The sequence below is a fragment of the Lagenorhynchus albirostris genome, chromosome 17 (genome assembly GCF_949774975.1).
Source record: "Lagenorhynchus albirostris chromosome 17, mLagAlb1.1, whole genome shotgun sequence".
In the NCBI taxonomy this organism is placed as follows: Eukaryota; Metazoa; Chordata; class Mammalia; order Artiodactyla; family Delphinidae; genus Lagenorhynchus; species Lagenorhynchus albirostris.
In genome coordinates this window covers 41,317,269-41,342,298 of record NC_083111.1, presented here as the reverse complement: position 1 = coordinate 41,342,298, position 25,030 = coordinate 41,317,269, and the positions used below count along the sequence as shown (strand labels likewise).

Here is a 25,030-nt window from a genome sequence, read left to right as displayed (position 1 = left end):
TAAGTTGTAAAATATTTTTTATTGTAAAAACAGAGTCAATAGAGGTTGACAACATAAATGTTATCTCAGAACATTTCCCCCTGGTTCCTGAATTTGCTAGGTTCCTATGTATGAGCAAGTCTCCATTAGCACTTCTCAGATTTCACGGTCCTTTTTGGATATGTTTATTGATTATATGTAAATATTGCTTAGAAACAAAAGTCCACATGATATTAAAACAAAACAAAAAAAAAACCTGTTGTGCCTTTCTTTCACATTTCCTACAGGGAGATCTATATATCTCAGGTGCTTTCACAACTTAAAAGTAAAGTTAGTGCCTTAACCAAACCAAAGAATCCTCCATCACAAGTTATTAAATCAAACCTCTCATGACATTTGCAATATATCCAGATTTAAAGATTTTAAAACAAAAGAATTTAGAATTTAAAACAAACTTCAGACTGATTTTTCATATTTGAAAGACTACAGTTATTTGCAGCATACAAATGGAGAGAGTAGTGCAAAATGCATCAAGTTTTATATGATAAATATACTTTCAACCTAATGGCTGCCTCAAAAGCAAAGAGTGAAAAATTACCTCTTCTTAAAAGCAATCTAGACTGACTCAATAAAGTTCACAATTTAGAAAGATCAATTGCTACTCTATTTCCATAGATTGCAAAATGATTTCAGAAACAGATTAAACATACAACTGTTTTACAAAAATAGAAATATTGTTTGGGACTTTACAAAACTTTATAAAATATAACACTATATTTGTAAATTCAAGATAATTTCACACTGAAAGAGAAAATACTTCCACAGATATGAAGTCTAGTCAAACATTAACTGGTCTCTCTTGACCATTCTCATACATTATTTCTTCCAAATCTTCAACCTAAGGAGATCTGTGCTCTAGCATGAGGTTTTTTTTAAGAGATTGTTTCATTTCAAGAAGTTGTATAAGATTTTTCATTCTAGAAACAATGTTAAAGCAGATGAATTTATACCTAAAAATATGTCTTACTAAAAGTAGCAATAATGCAATGACAATTTGTATTTGATAAATTTCAAACCAAATTCCCCAGAATGATAATTATAATTTGATACCTACAAAAAGTAAAAATATACAATAATCACAACTATTTTATGGAAAAATATTCATATAGAATAAAGAACCTCTAAATTTAGTTATTTGTAGCTGTCAAATGAGAAGTATTTTCTAATTACACCCATTTATAACATTCATTTTACACCTCAAAGAGCACCAGTGTATTTTTAAAACAAACTAAAAAGTGAGAAGGTAGGGGCTTATTACATGCAACAGTGCTATTATGATAAGGCACCACCTGGTATATGAAAAAGCCAAACAAAGTATTTCCAAAGCATGTATTTCTGTTACTGGTGTCTTAACCTTTAGATAGGATGGTTAGAAAAAAGCTAATAACATTATTAACTGACCACATCACACTCCTTTTTCCATCATTCTTTGCTTTTAGTTTTTCCATATAACAGAACATATAATAAACAACAGTGTAGTACATGTTAAATAAACATCTTTTCCCAACCATTCAAGAAAACAGTCTAGAATTAAAACAAGAATAAGAAACCAAAACTTTATCTGATATATTCGCAACAGTCTATCCCTGTAGAAGAATAGGGAGCTGGGGGAGGTGAGGAGAGAGTGGCAGCAGCAGTTGGGGCTGGGGGATGGTAACAGGACCTATTTCCTATAGAATATATTGAGGCACATAGGTTATAAGTTTCTCAGGCAAATTCATGGCTAGAGCAAAACTGACAGAAAGCTCAGGATTTTACATTCCCCCCAGAGCTGATTTCTCAGATAGTCACATCTGATTAAATATTTCAAAATACGCCTTTAGTCACTGCTATCATCATCGTCATCATCGTCAGATACATCATTTAAAGTAGACTTCAATGACTGACTATAAGAGTCCGATCTAGTAGGCTGGCACGTGGCCATGTCCCCAGTAGAAAGCAGGTCATAGCAGAAGTCACAAATCCTCACAGGCTTAGAGGACTGGCTGGGAAGAAGAAATCTCTTTTCAGAGCAGGGCCCACAGACAACAAAACCACATTTGCGGCAGTGGTGACGACGATTAACAGGTGTGAATTTTGCTTTCTGACAACGCATACATACAGTTGCCTCAGAGTCAGGAACCCAGACAGCAGCATGTTCATTACTGGGTGTCTTCCCACTTTTGGAGAGTAAATCAGTAACACATTTATTTATGTGATTCATCCATTCTGATTTCTCAGTGGCAGTGGCAGCATAAACTGCAAACGATTTAGTTGGTGTCTTGATCAGCCATCCATTCCTCAAGTCTCCCTCATCTTTGATAGAATCAATTGTGACATTTTCCAGGGGAATAATATGTTGTTTGTTATATTTTTTCTTCTGGATGACAATATTGCCATATACAAGAATATCATTAAATAAGAAAAACTGCCTTGCTTTAGGCTTTTTTCTGCACAACTTAGTCAATACTCCTTCTCCAATAAGAACCCGTCCAGGTATAGTTAAGGGTTGACCAGCTGCTCCAAAACAGTTTTCTACTATATTTATACGTCTAGTATTTGCTTCACTGTTTGCCAAGCGATCCACCATCTTTTGCTAATAGCCTTAAAAAAGAGAGAGAGAGAAATCAGCACACAGAAATTATAAATTCATATAAGTTAAAAAAATTATACAATCTAAATTTAATCTAACAAATCATTACTTCCACCCAAAGGCAAAATTCCCCAATTGTTTCCCTCTAAGATAATCACTAAGTATACCAAAAGAGCTAACATCTCCCAATTTTTATAATCATCAAAAACATTTATTAACCATCTCCATATAGTATCATTAGCAGGTATTTATAAAAGTATAAACTTCTTACAGACATAAAACAACAAATAATTAGAAAATGAATATAAGCCATCAGCTACATGAAATTTAATCTCAGAGGGATTCTGAACAAGAAGGCCAAATATTATATAAGAGAAACAACTATGATTTTTCCAGTAGGCTCTATTACCATTGAGCTAAAGCCTCAATCCTCTCACCTGGATTACCAGAATCGTTTCCCAACACACCTTACTGCCTTAGCTCTTGCCCCTTAAATCAATCTTCAGGCAGTGATCTCTCAAATGCAAATCTGACCACACCATTACTCAAGATTATTGCCCTTAACCTAAAAAATGCAGAATCTTTAACATGGCATTTAAGGCCCTTCATTATCTGGTTCTTGCTTATCTTCCCAGACTCATCATAAGTCACTCTTTACCTCCAATGTTACGTTCTAAGAAAACCCTACCACCTGTAGTCCATTTCAATCATACATATCTTCTCTCATGCTCTTGTATCCTTTACTATCTACTACCCTCAGCTAACTCTTATCATCCTTCAAGACTCAGTTTAGTTTATCACACCTACTCCAAGAAGTCTTCCTTAAACTCTGTTAGACTAAACACCTTCCTCTGTGCTCTTCATATTCCCTGTACCTTCTGGACTCACTCTCACCGAAGAATTGAAATCTGTCTTCTCCATAGGCTGCAATGGAACCTAAAAGGCAGAGACCATCTGATATCTATCTTTGAAACACACATTGTCTGGCATAGTAAAAGTGCTCAAAAAGGTTGACAAGAACATCTTGGCAATGTGCAAAAAACCCACATTAATCTAGTCTTAAATGATCAAAGATTTAATCTCTAGATCCAATATTGACTTCACTCAAGTCCCAGAGTTGTGCCTATTTCAGACCACTAACCCAACAATACCATACTATAACCAAATCATATCAGAAAGGAGAGGAGCATTTAAAGAGTAAGAGCATAGTTTAAGTTCCAGTATTCAGCTCACAAACTGATGAGACTGTAACCCTTCTTGGCCTCCATTATAAAGGATACAACAATTCTGATTATTCCTGAATTCTGTCTCTCCCCTAATCCTGGGTCCTTACAAAGCCCTCTTGCCTTCCACAAGGGTGGACTCTGCCCTGAAAGTTGTTCCCAAAAATTAATATGACAACACATGGCTCCGAAGTGTGATGGCCTCTCTTTCTAATTAGGGCAAATCTGCCAGCCAATTAAAAGTCTACTGCCCTATGCACAAGTGCATCACAGAAGAGAAAATTTAAAAAGTAAACATGAAAAGAGGCTCAACCTCATTCATAAATAAATGAATAAAACATTAGGATATGTTTTCATTCATCAGATTAACAAAAATTTTAATAATTTCTTAAGATGCAGTAATACTGAGGATATAGGGAAACAGGTACCCTCATACACTACAGAAAATATGTGTACCCACTGATCCAGGCACTCAAAAGATACGTACAAGTATATTCAACACAACACTGTCTGTAACAGAAAAAAACACTGGAAAAGCTCCAACTGTTCATCAAGAGGAACTGGTTGAACAATTTATGATACACCCTTAATAATATGCTAGATATCTGTTAAGAATGTGACAGATCTAAATACAGTGATATAGGAAAATGCTCAAAATATTGATATCTAGGTGGGGGAGTTGAACCTAAATGATCTCATTTTTGTTTCAAATACATACCAAATTTCATCAAATCTAAGATGCTATTGATTTTAAGACACAGCCTCATTTTATGTGCTATTGAGAAAGAAAAATGCTGCCAATTAAATCATGGCAAACTCTTGATTATACGACATCCCAATTTTAGAGACATAAAATACAGTAAAACATGTTCATCTTTAGACTCAATGAAATATGGTATAAGAGCATAATATTAGACACTAGTAAGTATGTAAAATTAGAAAACTATATACCATAATATCAAGAATGGTTATTTATCTCTGGGAAGTACAATTATGGATAACTTTTCATACTTTACATGATAGTCAAACATTCAACAAGTGTTTGTTAGGCACTGATCTGGGTACAGGACAAAATAATAAACAACACAGGCAAGGTCCCTGCTCTTCAAGGCTTACATCCTAGTTGGGGAGGAGGCAAACAGAAAACAATCGAGACCCAAGTAATAATTAACATTGTAAGTTTTTAAAGTGATTTTTAAAAAAATCCACTGGGACTACTCAGTCTACTCAGACTGGATGGTCAGGGTATCTAAAGTGGTATCTTTTCAGCTCATAGGGCAGAACTAGATATGCATACATGAGGGACGAGGATGAGGGAGAATATTCCAGACAAAAGGAAAAACTACAAAGGTCCTAAGGCAAGAAATACGTTGGCACCTGTGGAAAACTGAAAGTATCTATTTATTCCCACCTGAATCAACTACTGATTCTACTCATTATACAGTTATTAATCAGCTCATTTGCAATGCAAACTTTCCTATTATTGCTACTACTGGAATTAATACCACCACAAATTTGTGCAGTGCTTTTCACATTTATTATCTTCTGATTTTAACTGTCTCAAACTGCTGTGAAGTTTTAATCTCCCAAAGAATCATCTAGTAATATTAGCTGAAATGCGAGCTGAAGGAGAAACTAAGGCACAAATAGAGATTCAGGCAGAACAGCCTGGAATTTACTCACTGGGAGCCCAAGCAAGAGCTGAGCGCTTCACATGTATTACTGTATTTCCTACCCAGGGCAACCTTATGATAGATATGCACTATTAGCTCCAGTTTAGAGATGAGCAAACTGACATAAAGGAGTTAAGTACCATGCCCAAGGCTGTCACAGAACTGAGGCTCAAAGCTGATTCCTCCGTGCTGTTACCAGTGTATTATGGCACACTGATTATTCCTTAAGGCTCCACTGGCTCTACATATAAGAACTAAGAAAGCTATTGCTAACCTCTGGACCTTCACCGCAAACCTTAAAAATACTGAAGATAAAAAAATACTAATTTGAGCAAATAACCTGAAAGGGTAAGTCATCATGATTTATTTAGCCAGTCTTCTGATAATGTTTCACTGTTCAAATTCTGCAATACATTAAGCCTGAATCCCTGTTCATAAATCTTTCCCCCTGTTTAAATATGATGCAACAAAAGTGAAGTTTGGGGCATTTTTGTGTGTGTGTGTGTGCGGTATGCGGGCCTCTCACTGTTGTGGCCTCTCCCGTTGCGGAGCACAGGCTCCAGATGCGCAGGCTCAGTGACCATGGCTCATGGGCCCAGCCCGCACCGGGGCACGAAGCCGTGCCCCCTGCATCGGCAGGCAGACTCTCAACCACTGCGCCACCAGGGAAGCCCAAGTTTGGGGCATTAACTGGTATTTGGCTGGAGCAAATAGCTTTCAAAGTTTGACAGTGACGCTGATAAGAAATATATTTCATACTGCAATGTTACAAACAATATACAATTCTATGAATGATGTATTCTAGCATCTTCATTTATTTAATGATAGTTGCAGCCCACTTGACTTCAGCAATGGATTGTGACCTATATTTGAACATCAGTGAACACAAAGAACTTAAGGCCTTTGGCCTTAAGCAATCCTTTCCATTATCCCTGCTGGTCCTAAAATGTTTTCAGTATGTGTCTGACAAGAAAAAGAAATGAAGCACTGATTTTGAAACCCCAGAAATACACAAATGCCCCCCCACACACACACATGAGAAAGAGGTGGTGGGGGCACAAAAGGGAGGGGCTGAGAGAAGGGAGATTAATCAAAAATGAAATCAAAGTACCACCATTAGCTGGATTACTTCCAGACACCCCAAAGCAAGGCTCTTAATAAACTCGATTTAAGGCATTACCCTTTAGCCCAGGGCCTAAACAGGACCCTTTACTTTCCTCCAAAGTCCAAATCCAAATCTACTACCTGTACAGTGAGGTGCCCCAAGCAGTAAGAACTCTCAAAGACTTCTGTGAGAGTATTAGAATACAAGAATACTGGGGCTAGCCAAGGAGTGAGTCCCTGGCATATCTGCATGAAAAGAAACAGAAGACAACTATAAAATGTGGCCCAATTGGACTTCTGTCTACTTTTCTTAGGAAGGAGTATCAGTGAATACAGTAAGAGCTAGGAAGAATGCTTCCCCATCTTCTGGCAGAGATGACTTCTTTAGGATAGATTCCAAGAAGCAAAATTACTGGGTCAAAAGGCACTAATGTTTAAAGCTCTTGCTATCTTTTACAAAATTTCCATTCTGAAAGGTAACACCAATTTACCAAGTAGCACAATGACTATATCCATCCCACCTTGTTTCACACAGAGTTTTTTCCTTTAAAAATTTCAGCAAATAGAGTAGATTTTTTTAAATGGTATCTCATTTTTATTCATTTTTTACTTCTCTTTTATTCATTGTTTATTTATTCAATAACTTTATTGAACACTTTCTAAACGCCAGACATTATCCTTTTCCTCTCAGAGCTCAGAGTATAGTGGAGGAGAAAGACAGTAAGTAAGTAAACCAATAGGTGATTCCAAAAGGTGAAGTGCAATGAAGGAAATCAGCAGTGTGCCAAGATATAGGGAAAAACTCATTTACTGAGTAGTTCAAAAAGACTTCACTGAGGTGGTGCTACACACTGGGTCTTAAAGGATGAGGAGTCAGCCTTGCAAAGGAACTAATACTATGGACAAAGGTCCTAAAACAGGAAAGAACAGTGCTTTCAATTTGACTGAATATTTTATTTCATAGTTACCTCGTGAGACCAGCTACTTTCTAATGTGTTTAGTAACTTGTATTTCTACACTCATATATTTAGGTTATTAATCTATATGAGTATATTACACATAAAGTCTATTAACCCAGTTATTTCATTGCTTTTCCTAGTATACTAAGCTGTAATTTTGTTTATGGTGTTTGACACAAAAGGAGTTTTATTTCTTAAGTAGTTACACTTACAGATATTTTCCTTTGTAATTTTTTTCCCAATGACTGACTCCTAAGTTTCCCTTATCCAGATATCAGATGCACCTATTTATTATTCTCTGTGGTTTAGGTTTTACATTTAATTCTTTTATCCACCTGAAATTTATTCTGTCATAGGTAAAAACCCTTTTTCCTTTTCAAATATTTGCATTCTAAAGGAGCTAACTGCTCCAGAATCACCAAATACTCTGTGACCTCAGATTTCCTCACTTATAAATGGAAATAATAATAGCAGCTATATCGGGAGAGGATTAAATGAGATAATGCATACAAAATGTTCAGCAAGTAGTCAACATGTGGTAGCTATTATTTACTGGTATTAATAATCTAATCTACTGCTTTATGACACTCTATTAAATTTTTATATAGTATTATAACACTGCTTCTGGGCTGTCTGGTCTAATCCATTACCCTGTTTTATAATTCTTTTGTCAGTACCATGCACCTGGTAAAACTAGACTATTTCCCATTACTTAACCTTTTAAATGTTTTACCTAATCTCTTCTGCTTATTTGTCCAGATGACATCTACTTAGAACAGTGTTTCCCAACCTTAGTTGCCTGGAACCACAGGGAAACTCTTAACCTTTAGTATACCATAAAAAAATAGCCATCCCAATTTACTCTCTGAGTCCAAAATACCCTTTTTATTTACTTTTAATATTTTAAGCCATTTTATAACTAATTTACAGAAACAAGAATAAACGAATAGTAAAAAACAATAACTTTAAGAACAATCTTTATAAAAACTGAAACACAGCAAATTTCTTATTCTACATTCCTGTTACTGAAGGTATGTAGATACAAAAGTATAGTATCCTTTAAATGCAACTAACTGCTCATAAGTTGTCATGCATGAATCTATAATATTTCCATTTCTGTTTTTAGGAATATTGTTTACTAATTAATTCTGAGTTTGAGAAAACTCATCTAGAAAATCATCAACTGAAGGCTCATTGTCTGAGATTTCACTTATAATGTTTCACCATCATTATTAGTTTAAGTGTTGCTGTTTCTTTGCACTCACCCTGTGACTTGTCTAATAGTTCTGAAATGTCTAGCTTTGCTCATTTTTTTCTTTGTCATTAGATGAAAAATGAAAAAAATCTAAATTCTCAAATATGCTAAATGAAAGCTTAAAATAAAAAGACTAAGGATATCTCCAAACTGCTTTCGTATCTTTTTGAAAGATGATGCAATACTTTGGTTAATGTAATAATAAAACTGAAAAATGGTGCAATAGTGGTGATTTATTTTATCACTGCATCATCCTTCCAGGCAATTACATCACTTCTATTTTCTTCTTTTTGGTTAAATAATTCCTAAGAAAATAAAATAGTAAAATGCTTCAAGATATAGGAAAAACAAGATCACTCACTAAAATCCTATAATATATCTTAGATTTACACATGTCCAATGAACCCATATGGTAATAACAAGCTATGTTTTTTAATACATAAATTTCCTTTTTGTTTTGAAAATCTCTAAGAAATAATAAAATAACAAAATATCAATCACTACAAATAATTAGAACTGCTTAAAATATCAATAGAAACTCAAAATACAAAACTGAGACCAATAGGTTGTGATGATAGATATTAAAGGTTAAGAAATACTGATATCTAGATCCCTCCCTCTAGGATGTTCTGATTTTACTGGTCTGGCCTAGGTACTGGGACACTTTAAAATTCCTCAGGTAATTCCACTGTGCAGCTAAGGTTTAGAACCATTTCCAATTACAATAAATAAGTGAAAAAAATAGAGACCAAATCCACTGAAATTTTGGTGAATTCATATTACACTTGTAGTGTTCCTAGCAGGTTGATACTATCTCTTCCCAAGGTTTCAAATCTTGTTTAATGGCCCAGTAATTTTGTACATTTCTTCTCACAAGATTGTTACATTACTTAAATTCAAGTATCTCCTATCTTTTGTTGATATTTGAATCTAGTCTCTTTTCCACATTATATTTTCTAATTCATTACTACTACTGATAAGAAAACTACTACTATATCTGTTAGTTTCATCCCACATCCAGCCACTTCAGAGAACTCTACACATGCAACAGTTTTCCAACTGATTTCCTGTCTTCTTTTCCAACAAATGGTGTCTGGCAGCCTTAATTCATAGTTGAAAATGTAAGAACCACAGGAAAAGCATACCAAAAACAAAACAAAGAAACACTCTTAACTTTTATAAAGACAGATTTATATACCAATTTTTAAAAATTAAACCATCCAAGTTTCAAGTTATCTCCTTCACAACTGTAGACAAGAACTACATTTGCATCGTCCAAGTTCCACACTAGTCTTTTGGTAACATCTTGTTTCTAAAGTTAATATGTTCTTCAATGGAGTGTCTACCACCTGTTAAAAATGTAATACTAGAAGAGGCAAAAACTCTTTTTTAAAAAGAGTCAGAATGCTATTTACAATTGAGAAGAGAGCCCAACTGTCACAGAATACTATGGCCCCGTTCTTCTTACTGAAAACCAATACTTCTATCTCATCCCTGCAGGTGAGTTTAAAACAAAAAAATCACCTAATTAATTTCTTACACGTACCCAAGACATCTGATATCAGTGGGCTTCAGTATTCAACTCTGCATTATAATGGAAAAAACAATAAACTATGAACCAAAAGACCTGGATTCTAATCTCAGCTCTGGCACTAAATAAGAGATTTCATACAAGCTACCTAACTGCTCTACACACACACACACACAGACACATACACACACACAGACACACACACAGACACACAGACACACACACACAGACACACACACACACACACACACAGACACACACACACAGACACACACACACACACACACACACACACACACACACACACACACACACACACACACACACACACACACACACACCAGCTACCACCTTGAATAAAATAATCTGCAAAGCCCTTTCTTGTCTTTAAAATAATGAACTCTGATAGTAGATGGGCCACAGTTCTGGTTTACTAAGACTAAAAATTAATTTTTAATCAAACTTTTGACTATGTCTTAATATCAATTGATTTTTTAAAATCTGTGTTACTGCTGAATTAAGACTAGAAACTGTAAAAGGAAAAGGAGAGACAAACAGGAAAGTGGGGAAAGAAGAGATTTTTTTTTTTAAAGCAGCAAGAAACTATCAGAGGTACATCCTCCCTGGGCAAATGTGTAGGTATTAGAACAAACTACCCCTCTCTCCTAATGCACCTAAGTCAAATGAACAATTATTCTAAGCACCTACCATATGCAAAGGACAGAGCAGTTTTTACTTTCAAAAGTTCTATAATTTAGTAAGCATAATAATAATCAGGAAATTCTAGGAAATTCTAAAGACTCTCAATAAAATACTAGAAGAATAACACAAAGAAGAAATACTTGAACATTTAGCAAATTAAATTTGGAATTTTAAAAAATTTAAATATTCTATCAATAAGAATAGACAGTTTTCCCTCCCGTTTCCACTAGCATTTCTGCCACTGTGGCAAACCAATTATACAATATGTACTGCAGAAATCAGTAGTGATCAAGGAAACATTCATTTCTTAGATAAGAAAAAAGAAAGGAACAATCTTTTATATTAATTTTAAACTCATAAAGGTGGATTGATAAGAACTGAAACTTCTAAACTTTGAATCACATTTACAGAGAGCCATAGTAATTTGTTTTATATCTCTTGTAGGCACTAAATTTGCCTATTACTGAAAAGTAGACCCAAATGCACTATACTACAGGCTTAACCAAGAAAGGAAAAAGAAAAAGCATTTACTCAACACCTACACGTGCTAGGCACGTCCACATTTTTCTATTTCATTTAATAATCTCAATTTTGTTAAAATGGACAATCATATCCATTTTACAAAAGAGTAAATTGAGTCATGGACTAGTTAAGGAATTTTCCCAGTCGCACAGCCAGTTTTGTAAAAAAATGCATGTTCTTTCCATTATACTTTGCTACCTTCAGAAATAAATATTCCAGAAATATTTCACTCATGTGGACCTTATTAGGTATTTGGAGAAAGCCACTGATGACACAAAAATCTTAAAACACATGGTAATAAGTAGAACGTATGCTGAAAATAATTCTTCAAACACTAAAAGGAAGTGAAAAGTAAAGTAATGACTAATTTTAGGGTGTTAATAAACGCAGTTTCACATAGGTTAGGCTTGATAGAGAAACTCACCATGGTATACAAAGAATGACTAAGCCACAGTTGAAGGTTTTTTTTTTTCCCTGTACACGGGCCTTTCACTGTTGTGGCCTCTCCCGTTGCCGAGCACAGGCTCCGGACGCGCAGGCTCAGCGGCCATGGCTCACGGGCCCAGCCGCTCCGCGGCATGTGGGATCTTCCCCAGACCGGGGCACGAATCCGTGTCCCCTGCATCGGCACGCGGACTCTCAGCCACTGAGCCACCGGGGAAGCCCAAGATTTTTAAAAATTAATTTAGAAAACCAGAACAGTCACATTGGGAGTTTAAAAAAAAGGTCTTTACAAAGAGAAAGAATACGAACCTCAAGCTTGAAACAAGTCCTCTAGTCTTCAGCATTTAAACCATGCCACACAAGGCAAGATTAATATTCTTTAACTACAGCTATGCTCAGGGAACTCTCTATTAACAACCAAAGAGGTTCCCTGGCCAACGGAATTAATTCCAAAATCCTTGACCTGGTATTCAAAGCCCTTCAGTCAAGCCCCAGCCTGCCCAGTCTATCTTTTCAGTTTTACCTCTTTCTGTATGTTCTCTTTGTTATAGTCAAACCAGACTACTAGCTATTCCCAGGTTATGCTCTGAGCTTCCTCTCCTCTACCTGAGCTCAGTATGTCCTTCCCCACTTGCTGTTCTGAAATCTTACCAGTCAGTTCAGTAACCTCATAGGCACATATTGTTTACCTTTAAATTATCATACCATTTTACCTGTACCATTTATGGCACTTATATTCTATTACGTTGTTTTTTGTTTGGTTTTGGGTTTTTTTTGGCTGCGTTGGGTCTTCGTTGCTGCACATGGGCTTTTTCTAGTTGGAGGCTACCCTTCGTTGTGGTGCACAGCCTTCTCATTGTGGTGGCTTCTCCTGCTGTGGAGCACAGGCTCTAGGCACGTGGGCTTCAGTAGTTGTGGCACGCAGGCTTCAGTAGTTGTGGCTCGTGGGCTCTAGAGTGCAGGCTCAGTAGCTGTGGCACACGGGCTTAGTTGCTCTGCGGCATGTGGGATCTTCCCGGACCACGGCTCGAATGTGTGTCCCCTGCATTGGCAGGCAGATTCTTAACCACTGTGCCACCAGGGAAGCCCTCTATTATGTTCTATAAAAACTTGTATACCTGCTTATTCCCAACAGATTTGGAGGTTCCTGAAAAAAAGAAGATCATTTCCTACAACTTCGTATTCCCAACAGCACCTACAAAATTGCTTGCATATACATGCCATCACTGTGCACTGAGCAGTTAAAAGCAGCAGCAGCTTCTTGACCTTGAGTTTTATGAAAATCAAAGACTTCATTTTTGACATCCATAGTACTAATTTTCACACAAAACAGGAACCACACCCTTCACTAGGCCCACAGATTTTAAATTTACAAGGCAAATGTTCTCGTCTATTTAACTATAGTATCTAACTGTGAATTCTAAGTATTGAGCATAGCAGATCCTGTTTTTAAAATCTCAATCTCAAGATAATATATAAAAATGATTTCTTCTCTTACTGAAAAGCACAGCTGTTTAGTTAGCAAATAAAAAATGATGGTGTATGCGTATTTTCAACATCAACAATATTCAGATAAAAAACTTCATCATTTCAAAAAGTATTTGTACAGGGGCAGTTGTACAGTGCTGACAGCTGTTAAATCATTGTATAATATTTGAAAAATAAAGCTGGTACCCATCACATCCCTAACAAATTTTCTTTAGTATTTTTCAAAGCAGTTACAATCTACTCACTATGTTCAAGACTTTATGCTTTGTGTTAAAGGGAAAACAAAAATGAACCAGACACTGGGAATTAAGACATGTTCCCACAAGGTTTTAATAAAAAGCACAATGAAATAAATACTATAATAAAAACGTTAAAGCGGTAAGGAAGAACGCAGCAGCTGAACACTTGAAACAGGTTCTGAAAAATACACTGAAAACAGGTTGTGAACTTCAAGAGGCAAAAACATGATACGTAAAGGCATAAAGCTCTGCAAGTAAAAATGTGTTTTTAAAAAGTTACATGTACAGCTGCAGAAGAGGCTGGAGAAGAGATATTTGGTAGAAAACTGGGAGAAAAAAATAAGACAAGAGATCTTCTTGGTTCCTGACAGTTCTTTTTGAAGCTCTGGGAAGGAGTGGCCTGATTTGATCTGGATTCTTCTAAGATAACTGTGGAAACAGTGAAAGATTTCAGGAGGGAGAGACTGAAAGGACCCAGCTGAAAAATTATTGCAAAAGTAAAAGGGAAAGTTGATGAGAGTCTGAAGTTTGCAACAGGAAAAGAAAGAATCAGTAATGTTCAGGATTGCCATAACTAAACTAGATGTAGAAGAGTAAAATTGAAATTAAATCCCTGGGTTTTTAGTCTAAGCAATATGGAAGCTAGTAAAATCAATAATTTTCAATGAATTTCACGTAGCAAACATTTACTGATTACTTACTCCGTACAAAGATAGAAGTACTCAAAACTAACAATCTTTGTGAAGGAGGACAGACATATACCCAAGTTTATATACACAAGTATATATAATTCATGTATTATACATTAGGGTGTGTTTCTGCAGGAAAGAGGATAATGGAAGTAACTGATAAGGAAGGAAACACCAAACAAAACAAGAAAGTGTTTGGTACTCATATAGTATGCTATGAACTGAGGAATATGATTACCTCAATCTGTGCACTCAAAATCTAAAGGAGCAGAGGAGAAACAAACCAAAAACATAAAATTTTTTTTAACTAAAAAAAATAAAAAGAGTGATGAAACCTTAGACCAAAGAGTGTAGTTGGGAGGTTAATTTTGACCAGGGGGAATATTTAGGAACAACTCTTAAATGTCTAGAAATTCAAGCTGGGCCTTAGAGCAAAAGTAGTAGGTCAAACTATTTAGGGGAGAGGGAGAGAGATAGGAGATGATGGTGTACAAATAGAATATATTCCCCAGAGAGGAAATAATTGAGTCCAGGCTGAAGGAGGTAGGACGTGGAGAATGTATAGTGGTAAACTAGAAACCTGGCAAGATAGGGAAGAGCCAAAATGCAGAGGAAAGTAAGCATCACACTCAACAGTTTAGACTTCATTGTAGAGGCAATGGGAAGACCAAGGAAAATAGGAAATAGGAAAATATTAATAAGTCCACAGAAGCAGAACACAGGATGAACTGGAGAGACTACCAAAGAAGCAAAACTGGAGACAAAAAAAGCAGGAGCATATTACAGTAGTCTCTAAGTGAGAGGTAACAAAAGCCTAAGCCACAAATTTGACAGCAGAAATAAAAAGGGGAAGATGGAAGTAAGAGAGATTACTGAGGTAAGGCAGAAAGGATTGAGGAACCAACTGAATGGGTTTGAAAGTGAGTACAAGACGACTTCAAAGGTTTAAGCATAATCCACTGGGTAGATCAGATGCTAGTTTTGTTTCAGGAGGGGAAGAAATCGGTCTGGGGCATACTTATCTTGAAGTACCTTCAAGGTATACACAAGACAAACATCTGTCAGACAAACAGAAACCCCAAGATGAGCAGGGAGCTCCAGGACAGAAAGAGATTTCAGAGTTATCTGTGAAGAGATGATCACTGATGCTGTGGAAGAGAGGAGAGGGCAGAGGACTAAACTTTGGGGAATGCCTAGTTTAGAAAGCAGGAGGAGAGAAAAGGGGAGACAAGAAAGCATAAAGCACCTTTTCAACATGCTTTCACATGTCTCCCAAGTCTCAGAGACTAAATGACCTCATTGTGCCAAAAGGTCACAATAAGCAGTGAAACGTGGGGAAAAAAATCAAGGACTGAAGGTAATGTACAGTAATATTTCAGAAAGCACTGCCCTTTGACCCTGGAATTTTTAATCACAGAAATTTATCCTGAGAAACAAACTCTTGGGGTTGCGGGGAAGGGAGGCTGTACCGTAAAGTTTTCCCTCTGGCATCAAGTCTAATAGTGACAGACAGAACTTAAATTTCTAGCCCTAGAGAGGAATGGCTAAATATAACATTAAAAAAAGCCAAATACCATAAAAGAAAACATTTTACCACGTAAAAATTTTAAACTTCAACACTAAGAGGAAAAAAGCCTTAAAGTTAAAGAAAAAGTTGCACAATATGACAAAGGGTCAACATTTTTAATATATAAAGGGCTCCTGTAAATCAATGAGATAAAAGGAAAATATCCCAAAAGAAAAATGGGTAAGATACAAATGGCAATTTCCAAAGGAACAAATGAAAATGACCAGTAAATGGAAAAATGCTGGCTCTCAGTGCTAATCAAAGAAATAAATTTTAACTGATGTATTATTCACCTCTCTAAGATGTGGAAAAAATAAGCACTCATATTCTTGAAAGTATACACTGGAATAACCTTTCTAAATGCCATTTTTGGCAATATAATCACTTTAAAAAGTTTACACAACAATTCTACTTCCAAGAATATATGCAAAAAATAATCAGACCAGTGTACAAAGTTGTTCACATGAAGACGTTCACTGTAGCTTTGTCTATAATGTTGAAAAGTCAGAATCAATCTAAATGTTCAACAACAGGACATTAGTGAAACAAATTAGGGCATATCCATATAATGGATTTTTAGATAGCTTTTTGGAGAACACAGATTAATATTTAATGTGGAAAACTGTTAAATATGGCAATTTATTAAATAAAAGCTTTTAAACAGCACATGCAATATAAAAAAATTTTTTTTTAAAGTCTGGAAAGACACCCACCAAAAATTTAGTACTGGTTATCTCTAAGTACTAGGGTGAAATATTTTGATATTGCCTAATTATTTTATATTGAACACATATTCTCTCATAGACAAAGAAAAAAGTTTTTAAATTAACAAAATGCAAAGAATGTTGAGAAAAATATAATAAACACAAAGTTACAGGTATAATTAATAAAAATATAACCAAAGAATACAAAAATCTTTTTTATTTTTTTCCCCAACAACTGTTTAAATGAAACAAATACAAAGAATTAAGGATAGTTCCGCTTATGGAAATGGAAAGGAGAAAGGGATTTAAAAAGTTGATGGAAAAAAGAAAACAGAAAATTCACATCATAAAATCCATAGAAGGAAGCAAAGTCATCTGTTAAGAGTCAAGCATTTCAAGATTGGGGTTAGCAACCTAAGAGTGAAAAGGCAACAGAGAAAACGAGTCAACTTTGGGATAAGAAAGGATTAGAAAGGAACTAGTACACAGGCAGCTGGAAAACAAATATTTAACAGTCACCATAGATGTGACTTTCTTCAGGAGTGCTACGCAGGGACAAAAGTAGAAAAAGTAAAAGGTGATATTTACAAGTTGAGAACTGACCAGTTATATACAGCAAAGGTCGAGGAGAGGAGGACTACGTGGTACTAGTGGGTTCACAGTATATGAACTATAGAGTTCAGGACTGGAAAAAAACGAGAAAACTAACAGCATAGGAGGGACTGCAGGTGACAATGAGAACAAAAAGCTGGTTCATAGTTATGATGGAAAACAGGCCCTTGAATCACCTCGGGTCACAGATTAAGACCTGAGGTCTAAATGATGATAAGGTTAAATAACACAGGCATCCATGTAGGTTGTTAATGCAGAGTGGAGACAGTTGCCACCGGGCTTAGTGAACTGTAGTTCCAAATGTGGCCTTTCTGTTCTGAAATGAAGGTAACTGTTATTTTAACTTCTGTGCACGTCACTTTCCTCTAATGCAAATTCATTCTTTCTAACCTGACGGGGAATTTGGCTGGCACTTAACCTCTCTCTGCACTTTATTCAACAACAAAATGAAGAGAATAAGGAGATGGGAGGTTGAATTAATGGTTCTCAACCCTGACTGCACATTAAAACAAACAAACAAAAAACTGGCAAAGCTACCTATGCTTTGACTCCAAACGCAGTAACTGTGACTGATTTGCTCAAGGGTGGGGTTCAGAAGCTCCTCAAGAAATTCTAATGTGCACCAAAGTTGAGAACTGAAGTATGTATTTCTAAAGGTTGCTTCCCTTTTAAAATTCTATAATTAACTGCCACTCTGCTCATTTGCTAATTAACTTACTGAATATCCTGCACCACGCACTTCCACAAACATCATAGTAAATCTTCACAACACTGTTAGGCAAATACTTTTGTGTCCATTTCACAAGTGAGTCCAGTGAAGCTTAAAGAAGTGAAGTGACTTGTTCAAGAGTCACAAGCTAGAATGGAGCAGACCTAGAATTCAGGTTTGGTTTGATTTGGTTCCAATCTACCCTACATACAACTTGCTTTCTCTAGCACTCACAGCAACTACTTGAATGCCTTCTATATTCTCTCCCAGGACCTCCCAAACTGAGCACACAGTTTGTGGTTTATAGAGTTATTGGAGAGAAAGTTATGGGGGCAGGGAATTAACCCCAAATTCTACAGTAATTTCATTACAGAACGCCACCTAGTTTAAGTTTTGCAACTTAAAACAGCACTGTGAGAGTATATCTACAAAGACTATTTTATTAAGCCAGCATACACCTTGCTATTAAGCATGCAGCTGGTGGTACAAAGCTGGTTCTCAAAGATAAACTTATCAATAGAAAAGCAATTGTTGTATGTTTTCCAATAAGCAAGGCATTCTAAAACAAAATTCTAAGACAATTCTAGCAAAACAATAATTGGTAGAGAAATGAGAGTTGCTCTATCAAAGAGCTTAAATGTATAAATATGACCTTCAAAATTTTCAGGCATTACCTCTACTTCCATTCAGTGCAAATACTAAATACAGTTGCACTTTAAAAGTACGATTATTATCCTTTTGTACCCACAGCTGCTGCTTTTTTGTTGATTATACTTCAGTCCATTATCTACTTGGAAATTTCATAACATTCAAGTTCTGTATCCCCAGTCCAAAATTAATTGAGTTACCAAGGTAAATCCCCCCCTCCCAAAAACAATTAGAGAAGATTTAACTACTTATGCCCATGGAAAGTACAATTTAACAAGAAATTCATGAAGTATATTTACAAGAAACATATGTGTATTCATCCATTCAAACCCTTCCTGAACATCTGCTATATTCTTGGGACGCTGGGGATGAAGAGGCAAGTTAGACCTCATGTAATGCCTGCTGTCAAGGAGGTGCCATGACAGATAAATGTTATATTTACTGAGATGCAATAGGATAGATAAGTGAATTATTCTCGGGGAGAAAGGGGGGGTGGGAGAAGGAGAACAGGGCAAAAAAGCGTCAAAGAGTATATACTCAAGTGAGTATTTTTAAGAGGAAAAATTTCCTTGTAAATCAGGAAATTTCCTAGGAAATACTCTAGGAAATATATATGCTGAGGAACTAAATTAAAATCAGGAAGAGCAGCTAAGACAGAGGAACCAAGGTGGACACAGACTGCACCACAGGAATGAGTTATGTACCCTGCAAAGTTATGCTATTAAAAAAAATGAGAAGGCTTCAGTCATAAGACCTCAGTTAAATACCAGCTTGGCTGCTACATTTGTGAAGTTAGTTAAATCACCTCAGTCTCAGTAACTCTTACATCCAGAAAAATAAATATGTATAATGGCAATTACCTGACAATGAAGCAAAACAAAAAGAAAACCCTAAGAAAATTAGCAATCAAATCTGAGAAGCTATATTTTTACCTACAGTTCAAAAAGAGAAATTCTCCAAGACATGTTGAAGGGTTTATCTTATTTGTGGTTAAGAGTGCTTTCAGTACAATTAACAGAATTTGGAAGCTCAGATGCCTTTATTAAAACTAGTAATTTACATTCATTTACTAGGGTGATTCAAGCTGAATCTTTTTTGATGCTTTCCTTGGTCAGTACACCAGGTTTTATTTTTTGAGGCGATTACATGTGCTTTCCAAATAAGTAACTTAATACCATTCACCTCCAATGCTGTGAGGACCCGAAACGATTTAAAATAGAAGCCTTCGTTAATACTGAATTAACCTCAGGACCCCATGAGCTACCAGAGTACAGAAAAATGTAAATGCTCAAAACAAGGTAGGCATGCACCTTTAAGGAACTAAAGTGAAGGAAAAAACTTCGCAATGTCAAGATCACTTCACCTTATTCCTAAGTGAACAACACATGCCTTTAAGTCTCTCAGTGAACGTTCGTGTCTGTCTTTACTGAATTTTTTTCAGTAACGTACTAAAACACAACAAAGAAGGTATTTATCAGCTTACATACTTTGTGAGTCTATGAATTACACAGAAGGGCTTGGTTATCTGTAACCTTAATACCACCCATTATTCCCACCGCACACTCACAAGTTACTGCTACAATGTACTAAGAGAGCGCAGGGGTATTCAAGACACATGAACAGCAAGCTCTCGGCCTTCAATAAAAATTTTAAAGGAAAACTAAATTCGTCAGAAGACCATACGACTTTAAAAGACTCCAAATAAGTAAGGCGTTAGAGCCAGCGCTTCTATCAGAGCAAATTCTGCGGTGCCATTTTTTGCCCGAAATCACATAAAAATGTTGTTCAAGTTACAACATCCCTGATGCCCAGACCCTGCAAACTTTTTGGATAGAAAGATGTTGGCACCCTAAGACGCCGGTGGCCACGACTGGACCCCAGTCCTCACGCCTCACTTCTCGCCCAACCTCGGGGCCCCCTTCGCGCATCTGCCCGGCCCCCTCCCCGCGGCCCCGTGGACTGGACGAGCACCGGCGCGGCCCTGCGGGCTGCCCTCAAGCCCGGCGGGCGGGCGCGGCTCCCCCAGCGCGAGGGGAGCGGCCCGGGAGCGCCCCGTTTCTCACAGACCCCAACATGGCGTCGGTCGCCGCCGCCCGAGACGACGACACCTCCCCGCGCCGCCGACGGCCCGGGGACCGCGGTGGGAAGCGCCCAGAAAGTTTCGCTTCTCCTCTCCCGGCCCGCCAGGAGCCGCCGGACAACCAACCCCGGCTTCACCTACCCGGCCGGGCGCAGAAGGCGGCTGCAGAGAAGGTCCGACTCCTCCTCGCCCCGGGCGCCGGGCGCAGACTCTGCTTGCTCCCCCGCCCGAGCCTCCCAGAGTGTGCAGCCAGCGGCCCCGCGCAGCCGGCGCAATCCGGACTCAGGTGACCCTCCCGCCCCTCCAGACGAAACCCACAACGGCCGCCGGAGCTGGCCTCTCCCCTGCGCGCGCACGGGCGCGCCGCCACCCACACGCCAGGCGCGAGCGCGCGCACGAGCACACCCACACCGCTCGCTCTCCGCCCTTTCTTGCCTGTTCCCTCGCCCCGCCCGGGCGGCCCCGCGCGACGTGCTCGAGGGGGCGGGGCCACCGCGGAGGCCACACCCACCTGGGCAGCCGGGGCGTGGGGTTGGTTCCTCCGCGCCGAGTGGGGTAGTGGGTCCTGGAGCTGACTGAGTGCACGTGGGACGTCTTACCTGCGTTGCCTCGCGCGGGCAATCCCTTAGAAAGGATTGTTCATCTCACCAAGAAGGTCTTAGCGAAGCTGGAAGAATGGAAGGAAAGCTGGGCCCCCTCTCCCCCCACCACCGAACGGGCCTCCGCGGGGAATTCAAGAACTTCCCGCAGCCGGGAAATAAAAGCTTTGGATTTAAAGCGTCGGGGCAGACATTTGTTTGCTACTCCCACTTAGCACGGCGTTCCTTCCCCGTCACATCTTCCACTTGCTTTCCCTAAAACCCCTACCACTTGAAACAGGGAGCTGCGGCTGCAACACATACCCCACGTACTCTGCACAGCCTTTTAAGTGATGCCTTTATTCCCGGACCTAGAACCCCGGTCTTTCCAAAACTTTTCTCTGACGCCGCAAGCCTCATCTACCTACTTCACACACCTGGAAACAGTAATAATAGTATATAAGGTTAAACCTGCCCTTCTTCATTTATACCACAGCTAAGCGCGCTGGTGGGTACGTGAAGAGATGTTAAAGATGCCTAAAGTAGACAAGGAATGGTGGGGGGAAGGGACAGCATATTCACTTCAAGCAAAAAGTGTATAGGCGGAAATTAGATTTGGGTAAATTTTCTTTCCTATTGATCTATTATTTCAAGATTTTGAAATAATACCTTTTTTTTTTTTTAACCTTTGATTGTTCCTGAATTAGAGCCGCCAGCGCCCACCTAGGGAACATAAGCAGGTCTTGGTTCCAACCAACCTTCTTTTGGTCTGGGATTCTACCCCCACCAGGTCTGCAGCCTCCCATCTTCCCCTGGTCAATATCTCAGAAACAAACAAATGTTTTTTAAAAATTAGTAACTAGAACAAAACTGGCAAGGATGATTTTTTTTAAATAGGAAAACAAAATCACCGTCACAGAAATCTTTACATGTGTTAGCTATAGTTGTCTCTGTAGACAAATACAGACGTCCCCAGGACTCTCATCTCAATCGTCTCCCAACTTCATTTAGCCTCATCCACCTCTCCGTACAGAACAGCAACTGTCAGTGGAAGAAAGGATGGACTTGATCATCTCCAAAATCCCTTTAAAGTGTGAGATTAGGAATTGCTATGCCTGACTGGTTGTCAAAGGTCTAGTCTGGAGCAATAGTCACCAAACATTTTTCATCACCCACCTATCAGTAAAAATGTTTGGCCTCTCCCACCTCCCAGTATACGTATTTAGCTCATCCTAAAAGGCATGGACTTAGAAGCCAAAATGACTACTCAAATTTTTGCTTTGCTGCCAGCTACCTGTGTCCTTGGCCACATCCAAATTTTGCCTTAGTTTCTTCATTTGTAAAATGAGGATAATTAAAGTATCTACCCCACAGTGTCATTATGAAGATTAAATGAGTTAATATTTGTAAAGCATAGTGCCTGGTAGATGGTAAGGGCTATATAAGTGTTAAATAAATACATATATAATTAATTATGTATAAAATAATATATGTAACATATGTGTGCATATATGTATATACACACATGTCTATTATAATGTTGATGTAAAACAAATAGATTGCCAGTTATTTCTCCGGTAAAAATAATTGCAGTTCAGGGTATGCTACCATGGCAAGGCACCTGCAAGTCTCCCCCCCACACACACACCCCCAGTAAGAAGAGAACTCTTTTAATGAGGGGAAAAGGAACTTCGGAGGGCTAGAGTAAACAAAGAGTCCATTGGAGGAACTGAGAGTTCCAAGTACAGGGGCTTTTCATTGGTAGAGTTGTGACAACCTCTCATTGGCTGAGCTCTTGCCAGGCAAGAAGAGGAAATCTTTCTTCCTTTTGGTCTCTGCTACTGTCATAGGGCTTAAGAGCTCCCTCTTCTGGTCTCCTGACTCTATATTAACTGAGGTTTCTGTTTATTAATTTTTATGATATGCCTAATATGTTAGGTACATTAAAAACATATTCACAAAATATCAGAAATAATGATTTAAAACATACATGTGTATGTGTGTGTCTGTATGTTTTCTTTCTGTACTCTGCATATTCTGTACCCTCCTTGGTCTGTGTGCACCCCAACTTAGAGCCCATTGGCAAACACAGTATTGACGAATACAGTAGCCACTAGCCACATGTAGTTACATAAATTAAAATTTTAGTTCCTCAGTCATACCAACCACATTTCAAGTTCTTAAAGGTCACATGACTAATGAACAGTTCAGATATAAAATATTTCCATCACTGCAGAAAGTTCTACTGCGTAACACTGACAAAGCTGAAAAAAACAAGGGACTCAGGCAGTAGGATCAACTCCTGACTCAAACCTGTAACTGTGGTACCGTGTTCAAATCAAGTGATAAGATCTCTCTCTGAGCCTCACCTCTCTACAAAGTGAAAATAAAAATAGGAACTACCTCATGGATTGCTGAAGAGGAAATGAGATAAGGTGTGTAAAGTCTTTGGCAGACTGCCTAAAACATAGAGGAACTTGAAAATGTTAGTAAAATTTGAGTTTAACCCAATTCTATCCATATAAGCCTGAAAGGCAAAGGTCTTGTTATTGTCCTTGACTCTAGTGAGTAAGTTTTTCAAGGATATGTATTTTGGAAAAGACAAGAGTTTGGTTAACTTTTAGTTGAAAACAGAGCATTCAGAGAAAGATGGCAAATACCTGGATTTCAGTTACTGCTTGATTTCTTTGTCCTCCTCACCCACAACCCACGGACAGACCCTGGTCTTCTCCCAGTTGCGCCCATCTCAGCGAAATGGCCCTGCCATCCACAAACCCGATGAGTCATCACTACCTCATCCTCTTTCCCATCTTCTTTATCCAATCTCTTTGCCTCCAAAATATTGTATGATCTACCTCCAGAACACTTCATCTGATCTCTTCACTTCTTGTGTCCGCTCCACACAGGGGCAATAAAGGCTTGTGTCACTCCCCACTGAGGCTGCCATATACAGTGGTACAGGTTGTAGTAGAACAACCTTATGGAAGAGTGCCTCTCACAGTGAAGCATTGTAAACTTTACATTTATCACAGATATTCTTTGGCAGGTGTCAATGAAGTGCCTTGTTGTAATAAAAGTATTTTACAACAATTTTCCAACAAGATGGAAATGCCTTGAGGAGTGGATACCTTTTTCTAATTTGCCCAAATGTGCCATATGGGGTAGTAACATTTCTACTTCACTTAGAACAAAATGGCAGCTCATCACCAGGTCCTTTAAGGCCTAGCAGAACCCAGCTTCTGTCATCCTCTCCACCTTAAGATGACGCCACACTCCACCAAATTCCAGTGATGTTGACCTGTCATTTTGAAAATATATCATGTTCTTTTCCACTGTTGGAGGCCCACTGCCCAGGCTACTTGTCTATCTAGACAGCCCCAAGCCCAGCCCGCCCTGCCCTTCGCATAGCTGTGGCTCCTCGATATCTGTCAGGCCTCTGTGCCCTGAGAGAGTGCCCGTTATTCTCTGTCACAGCCCTGTGTGTTTCCCTCTCAGGACTCAGAGGTCTGTCTGGACACTGTAAACTCCATGAAGGCAGGGAGCTCATTGTCTTGTTCTCCTTTCTATCCCCAGATCCTAACAGGACAGGAGGTTGTCCCAGCTTGTCAGTGGTCAGTCAGCTCAGCATTATTGCCACCCCTTTCTACATTCACCTCTGCAGATGGGGAGGAAGCCTAGAACTCTATTTTCCA

The 25,030-nt window shown here is 38.2% G+C and overlaps 1 protein-coding gene across 5 annotated transcripts; it reads right to left on the bottom strand.

Annotated features, from left to right (window-relative positions):
* PLEKHF2 (pleckstrin homology and FYVE domain containing 2) lies at nt 1–21,155 on the bottom strand. Of its 5 annotated transcripts, XM_060128182.1 has the most exons (3): nt 20,902–21,155; nt 13,143–13,171; nt 1–2,622 (listed from the first exon to the last, which is right to left on the bottom strand). In XM_060128182.1, exon 3 carries the CDS (start codon nt 2,606–2,608, stop codon nt 1,859–1,861), a length of 750 nt encoding a protein of 249 aa, XP_059984165.1. In that variant the 5' UTR covers nt 2,609–2,622; nt 13,143–13,171; nt 20,902–21,155; the 3' UTR covers nt 1–1,858. The 5 variants fall into 5 exon arrangements, with proteins under 5 accessions (XP_059984165.1, XP_059984163.1, XP_059984167.1 ...); XM_060128180.1 differs by lacking the exon at nt 13,143–13,171 and having other exon boundaries at nt 20,902–21,154; XM_060128184.1 differs by lacking the exons at nt 13,143–13,171; nt 20,902–21,155 and adding an exon at nt 20,748–20,765.
* Between the last annotated feature and the right edge of the window lie 3,875 nt (nt 21,156–25,030).

Coding starts and splice junctions, on each gene's coding strand:
- PLEKHF2 (XM_060128182.1), bottom strand. CDS start 2,608: ATGGTGGATCGCTTGGCAAACAGTGAAGCAAATACTAGACGTATAAAT.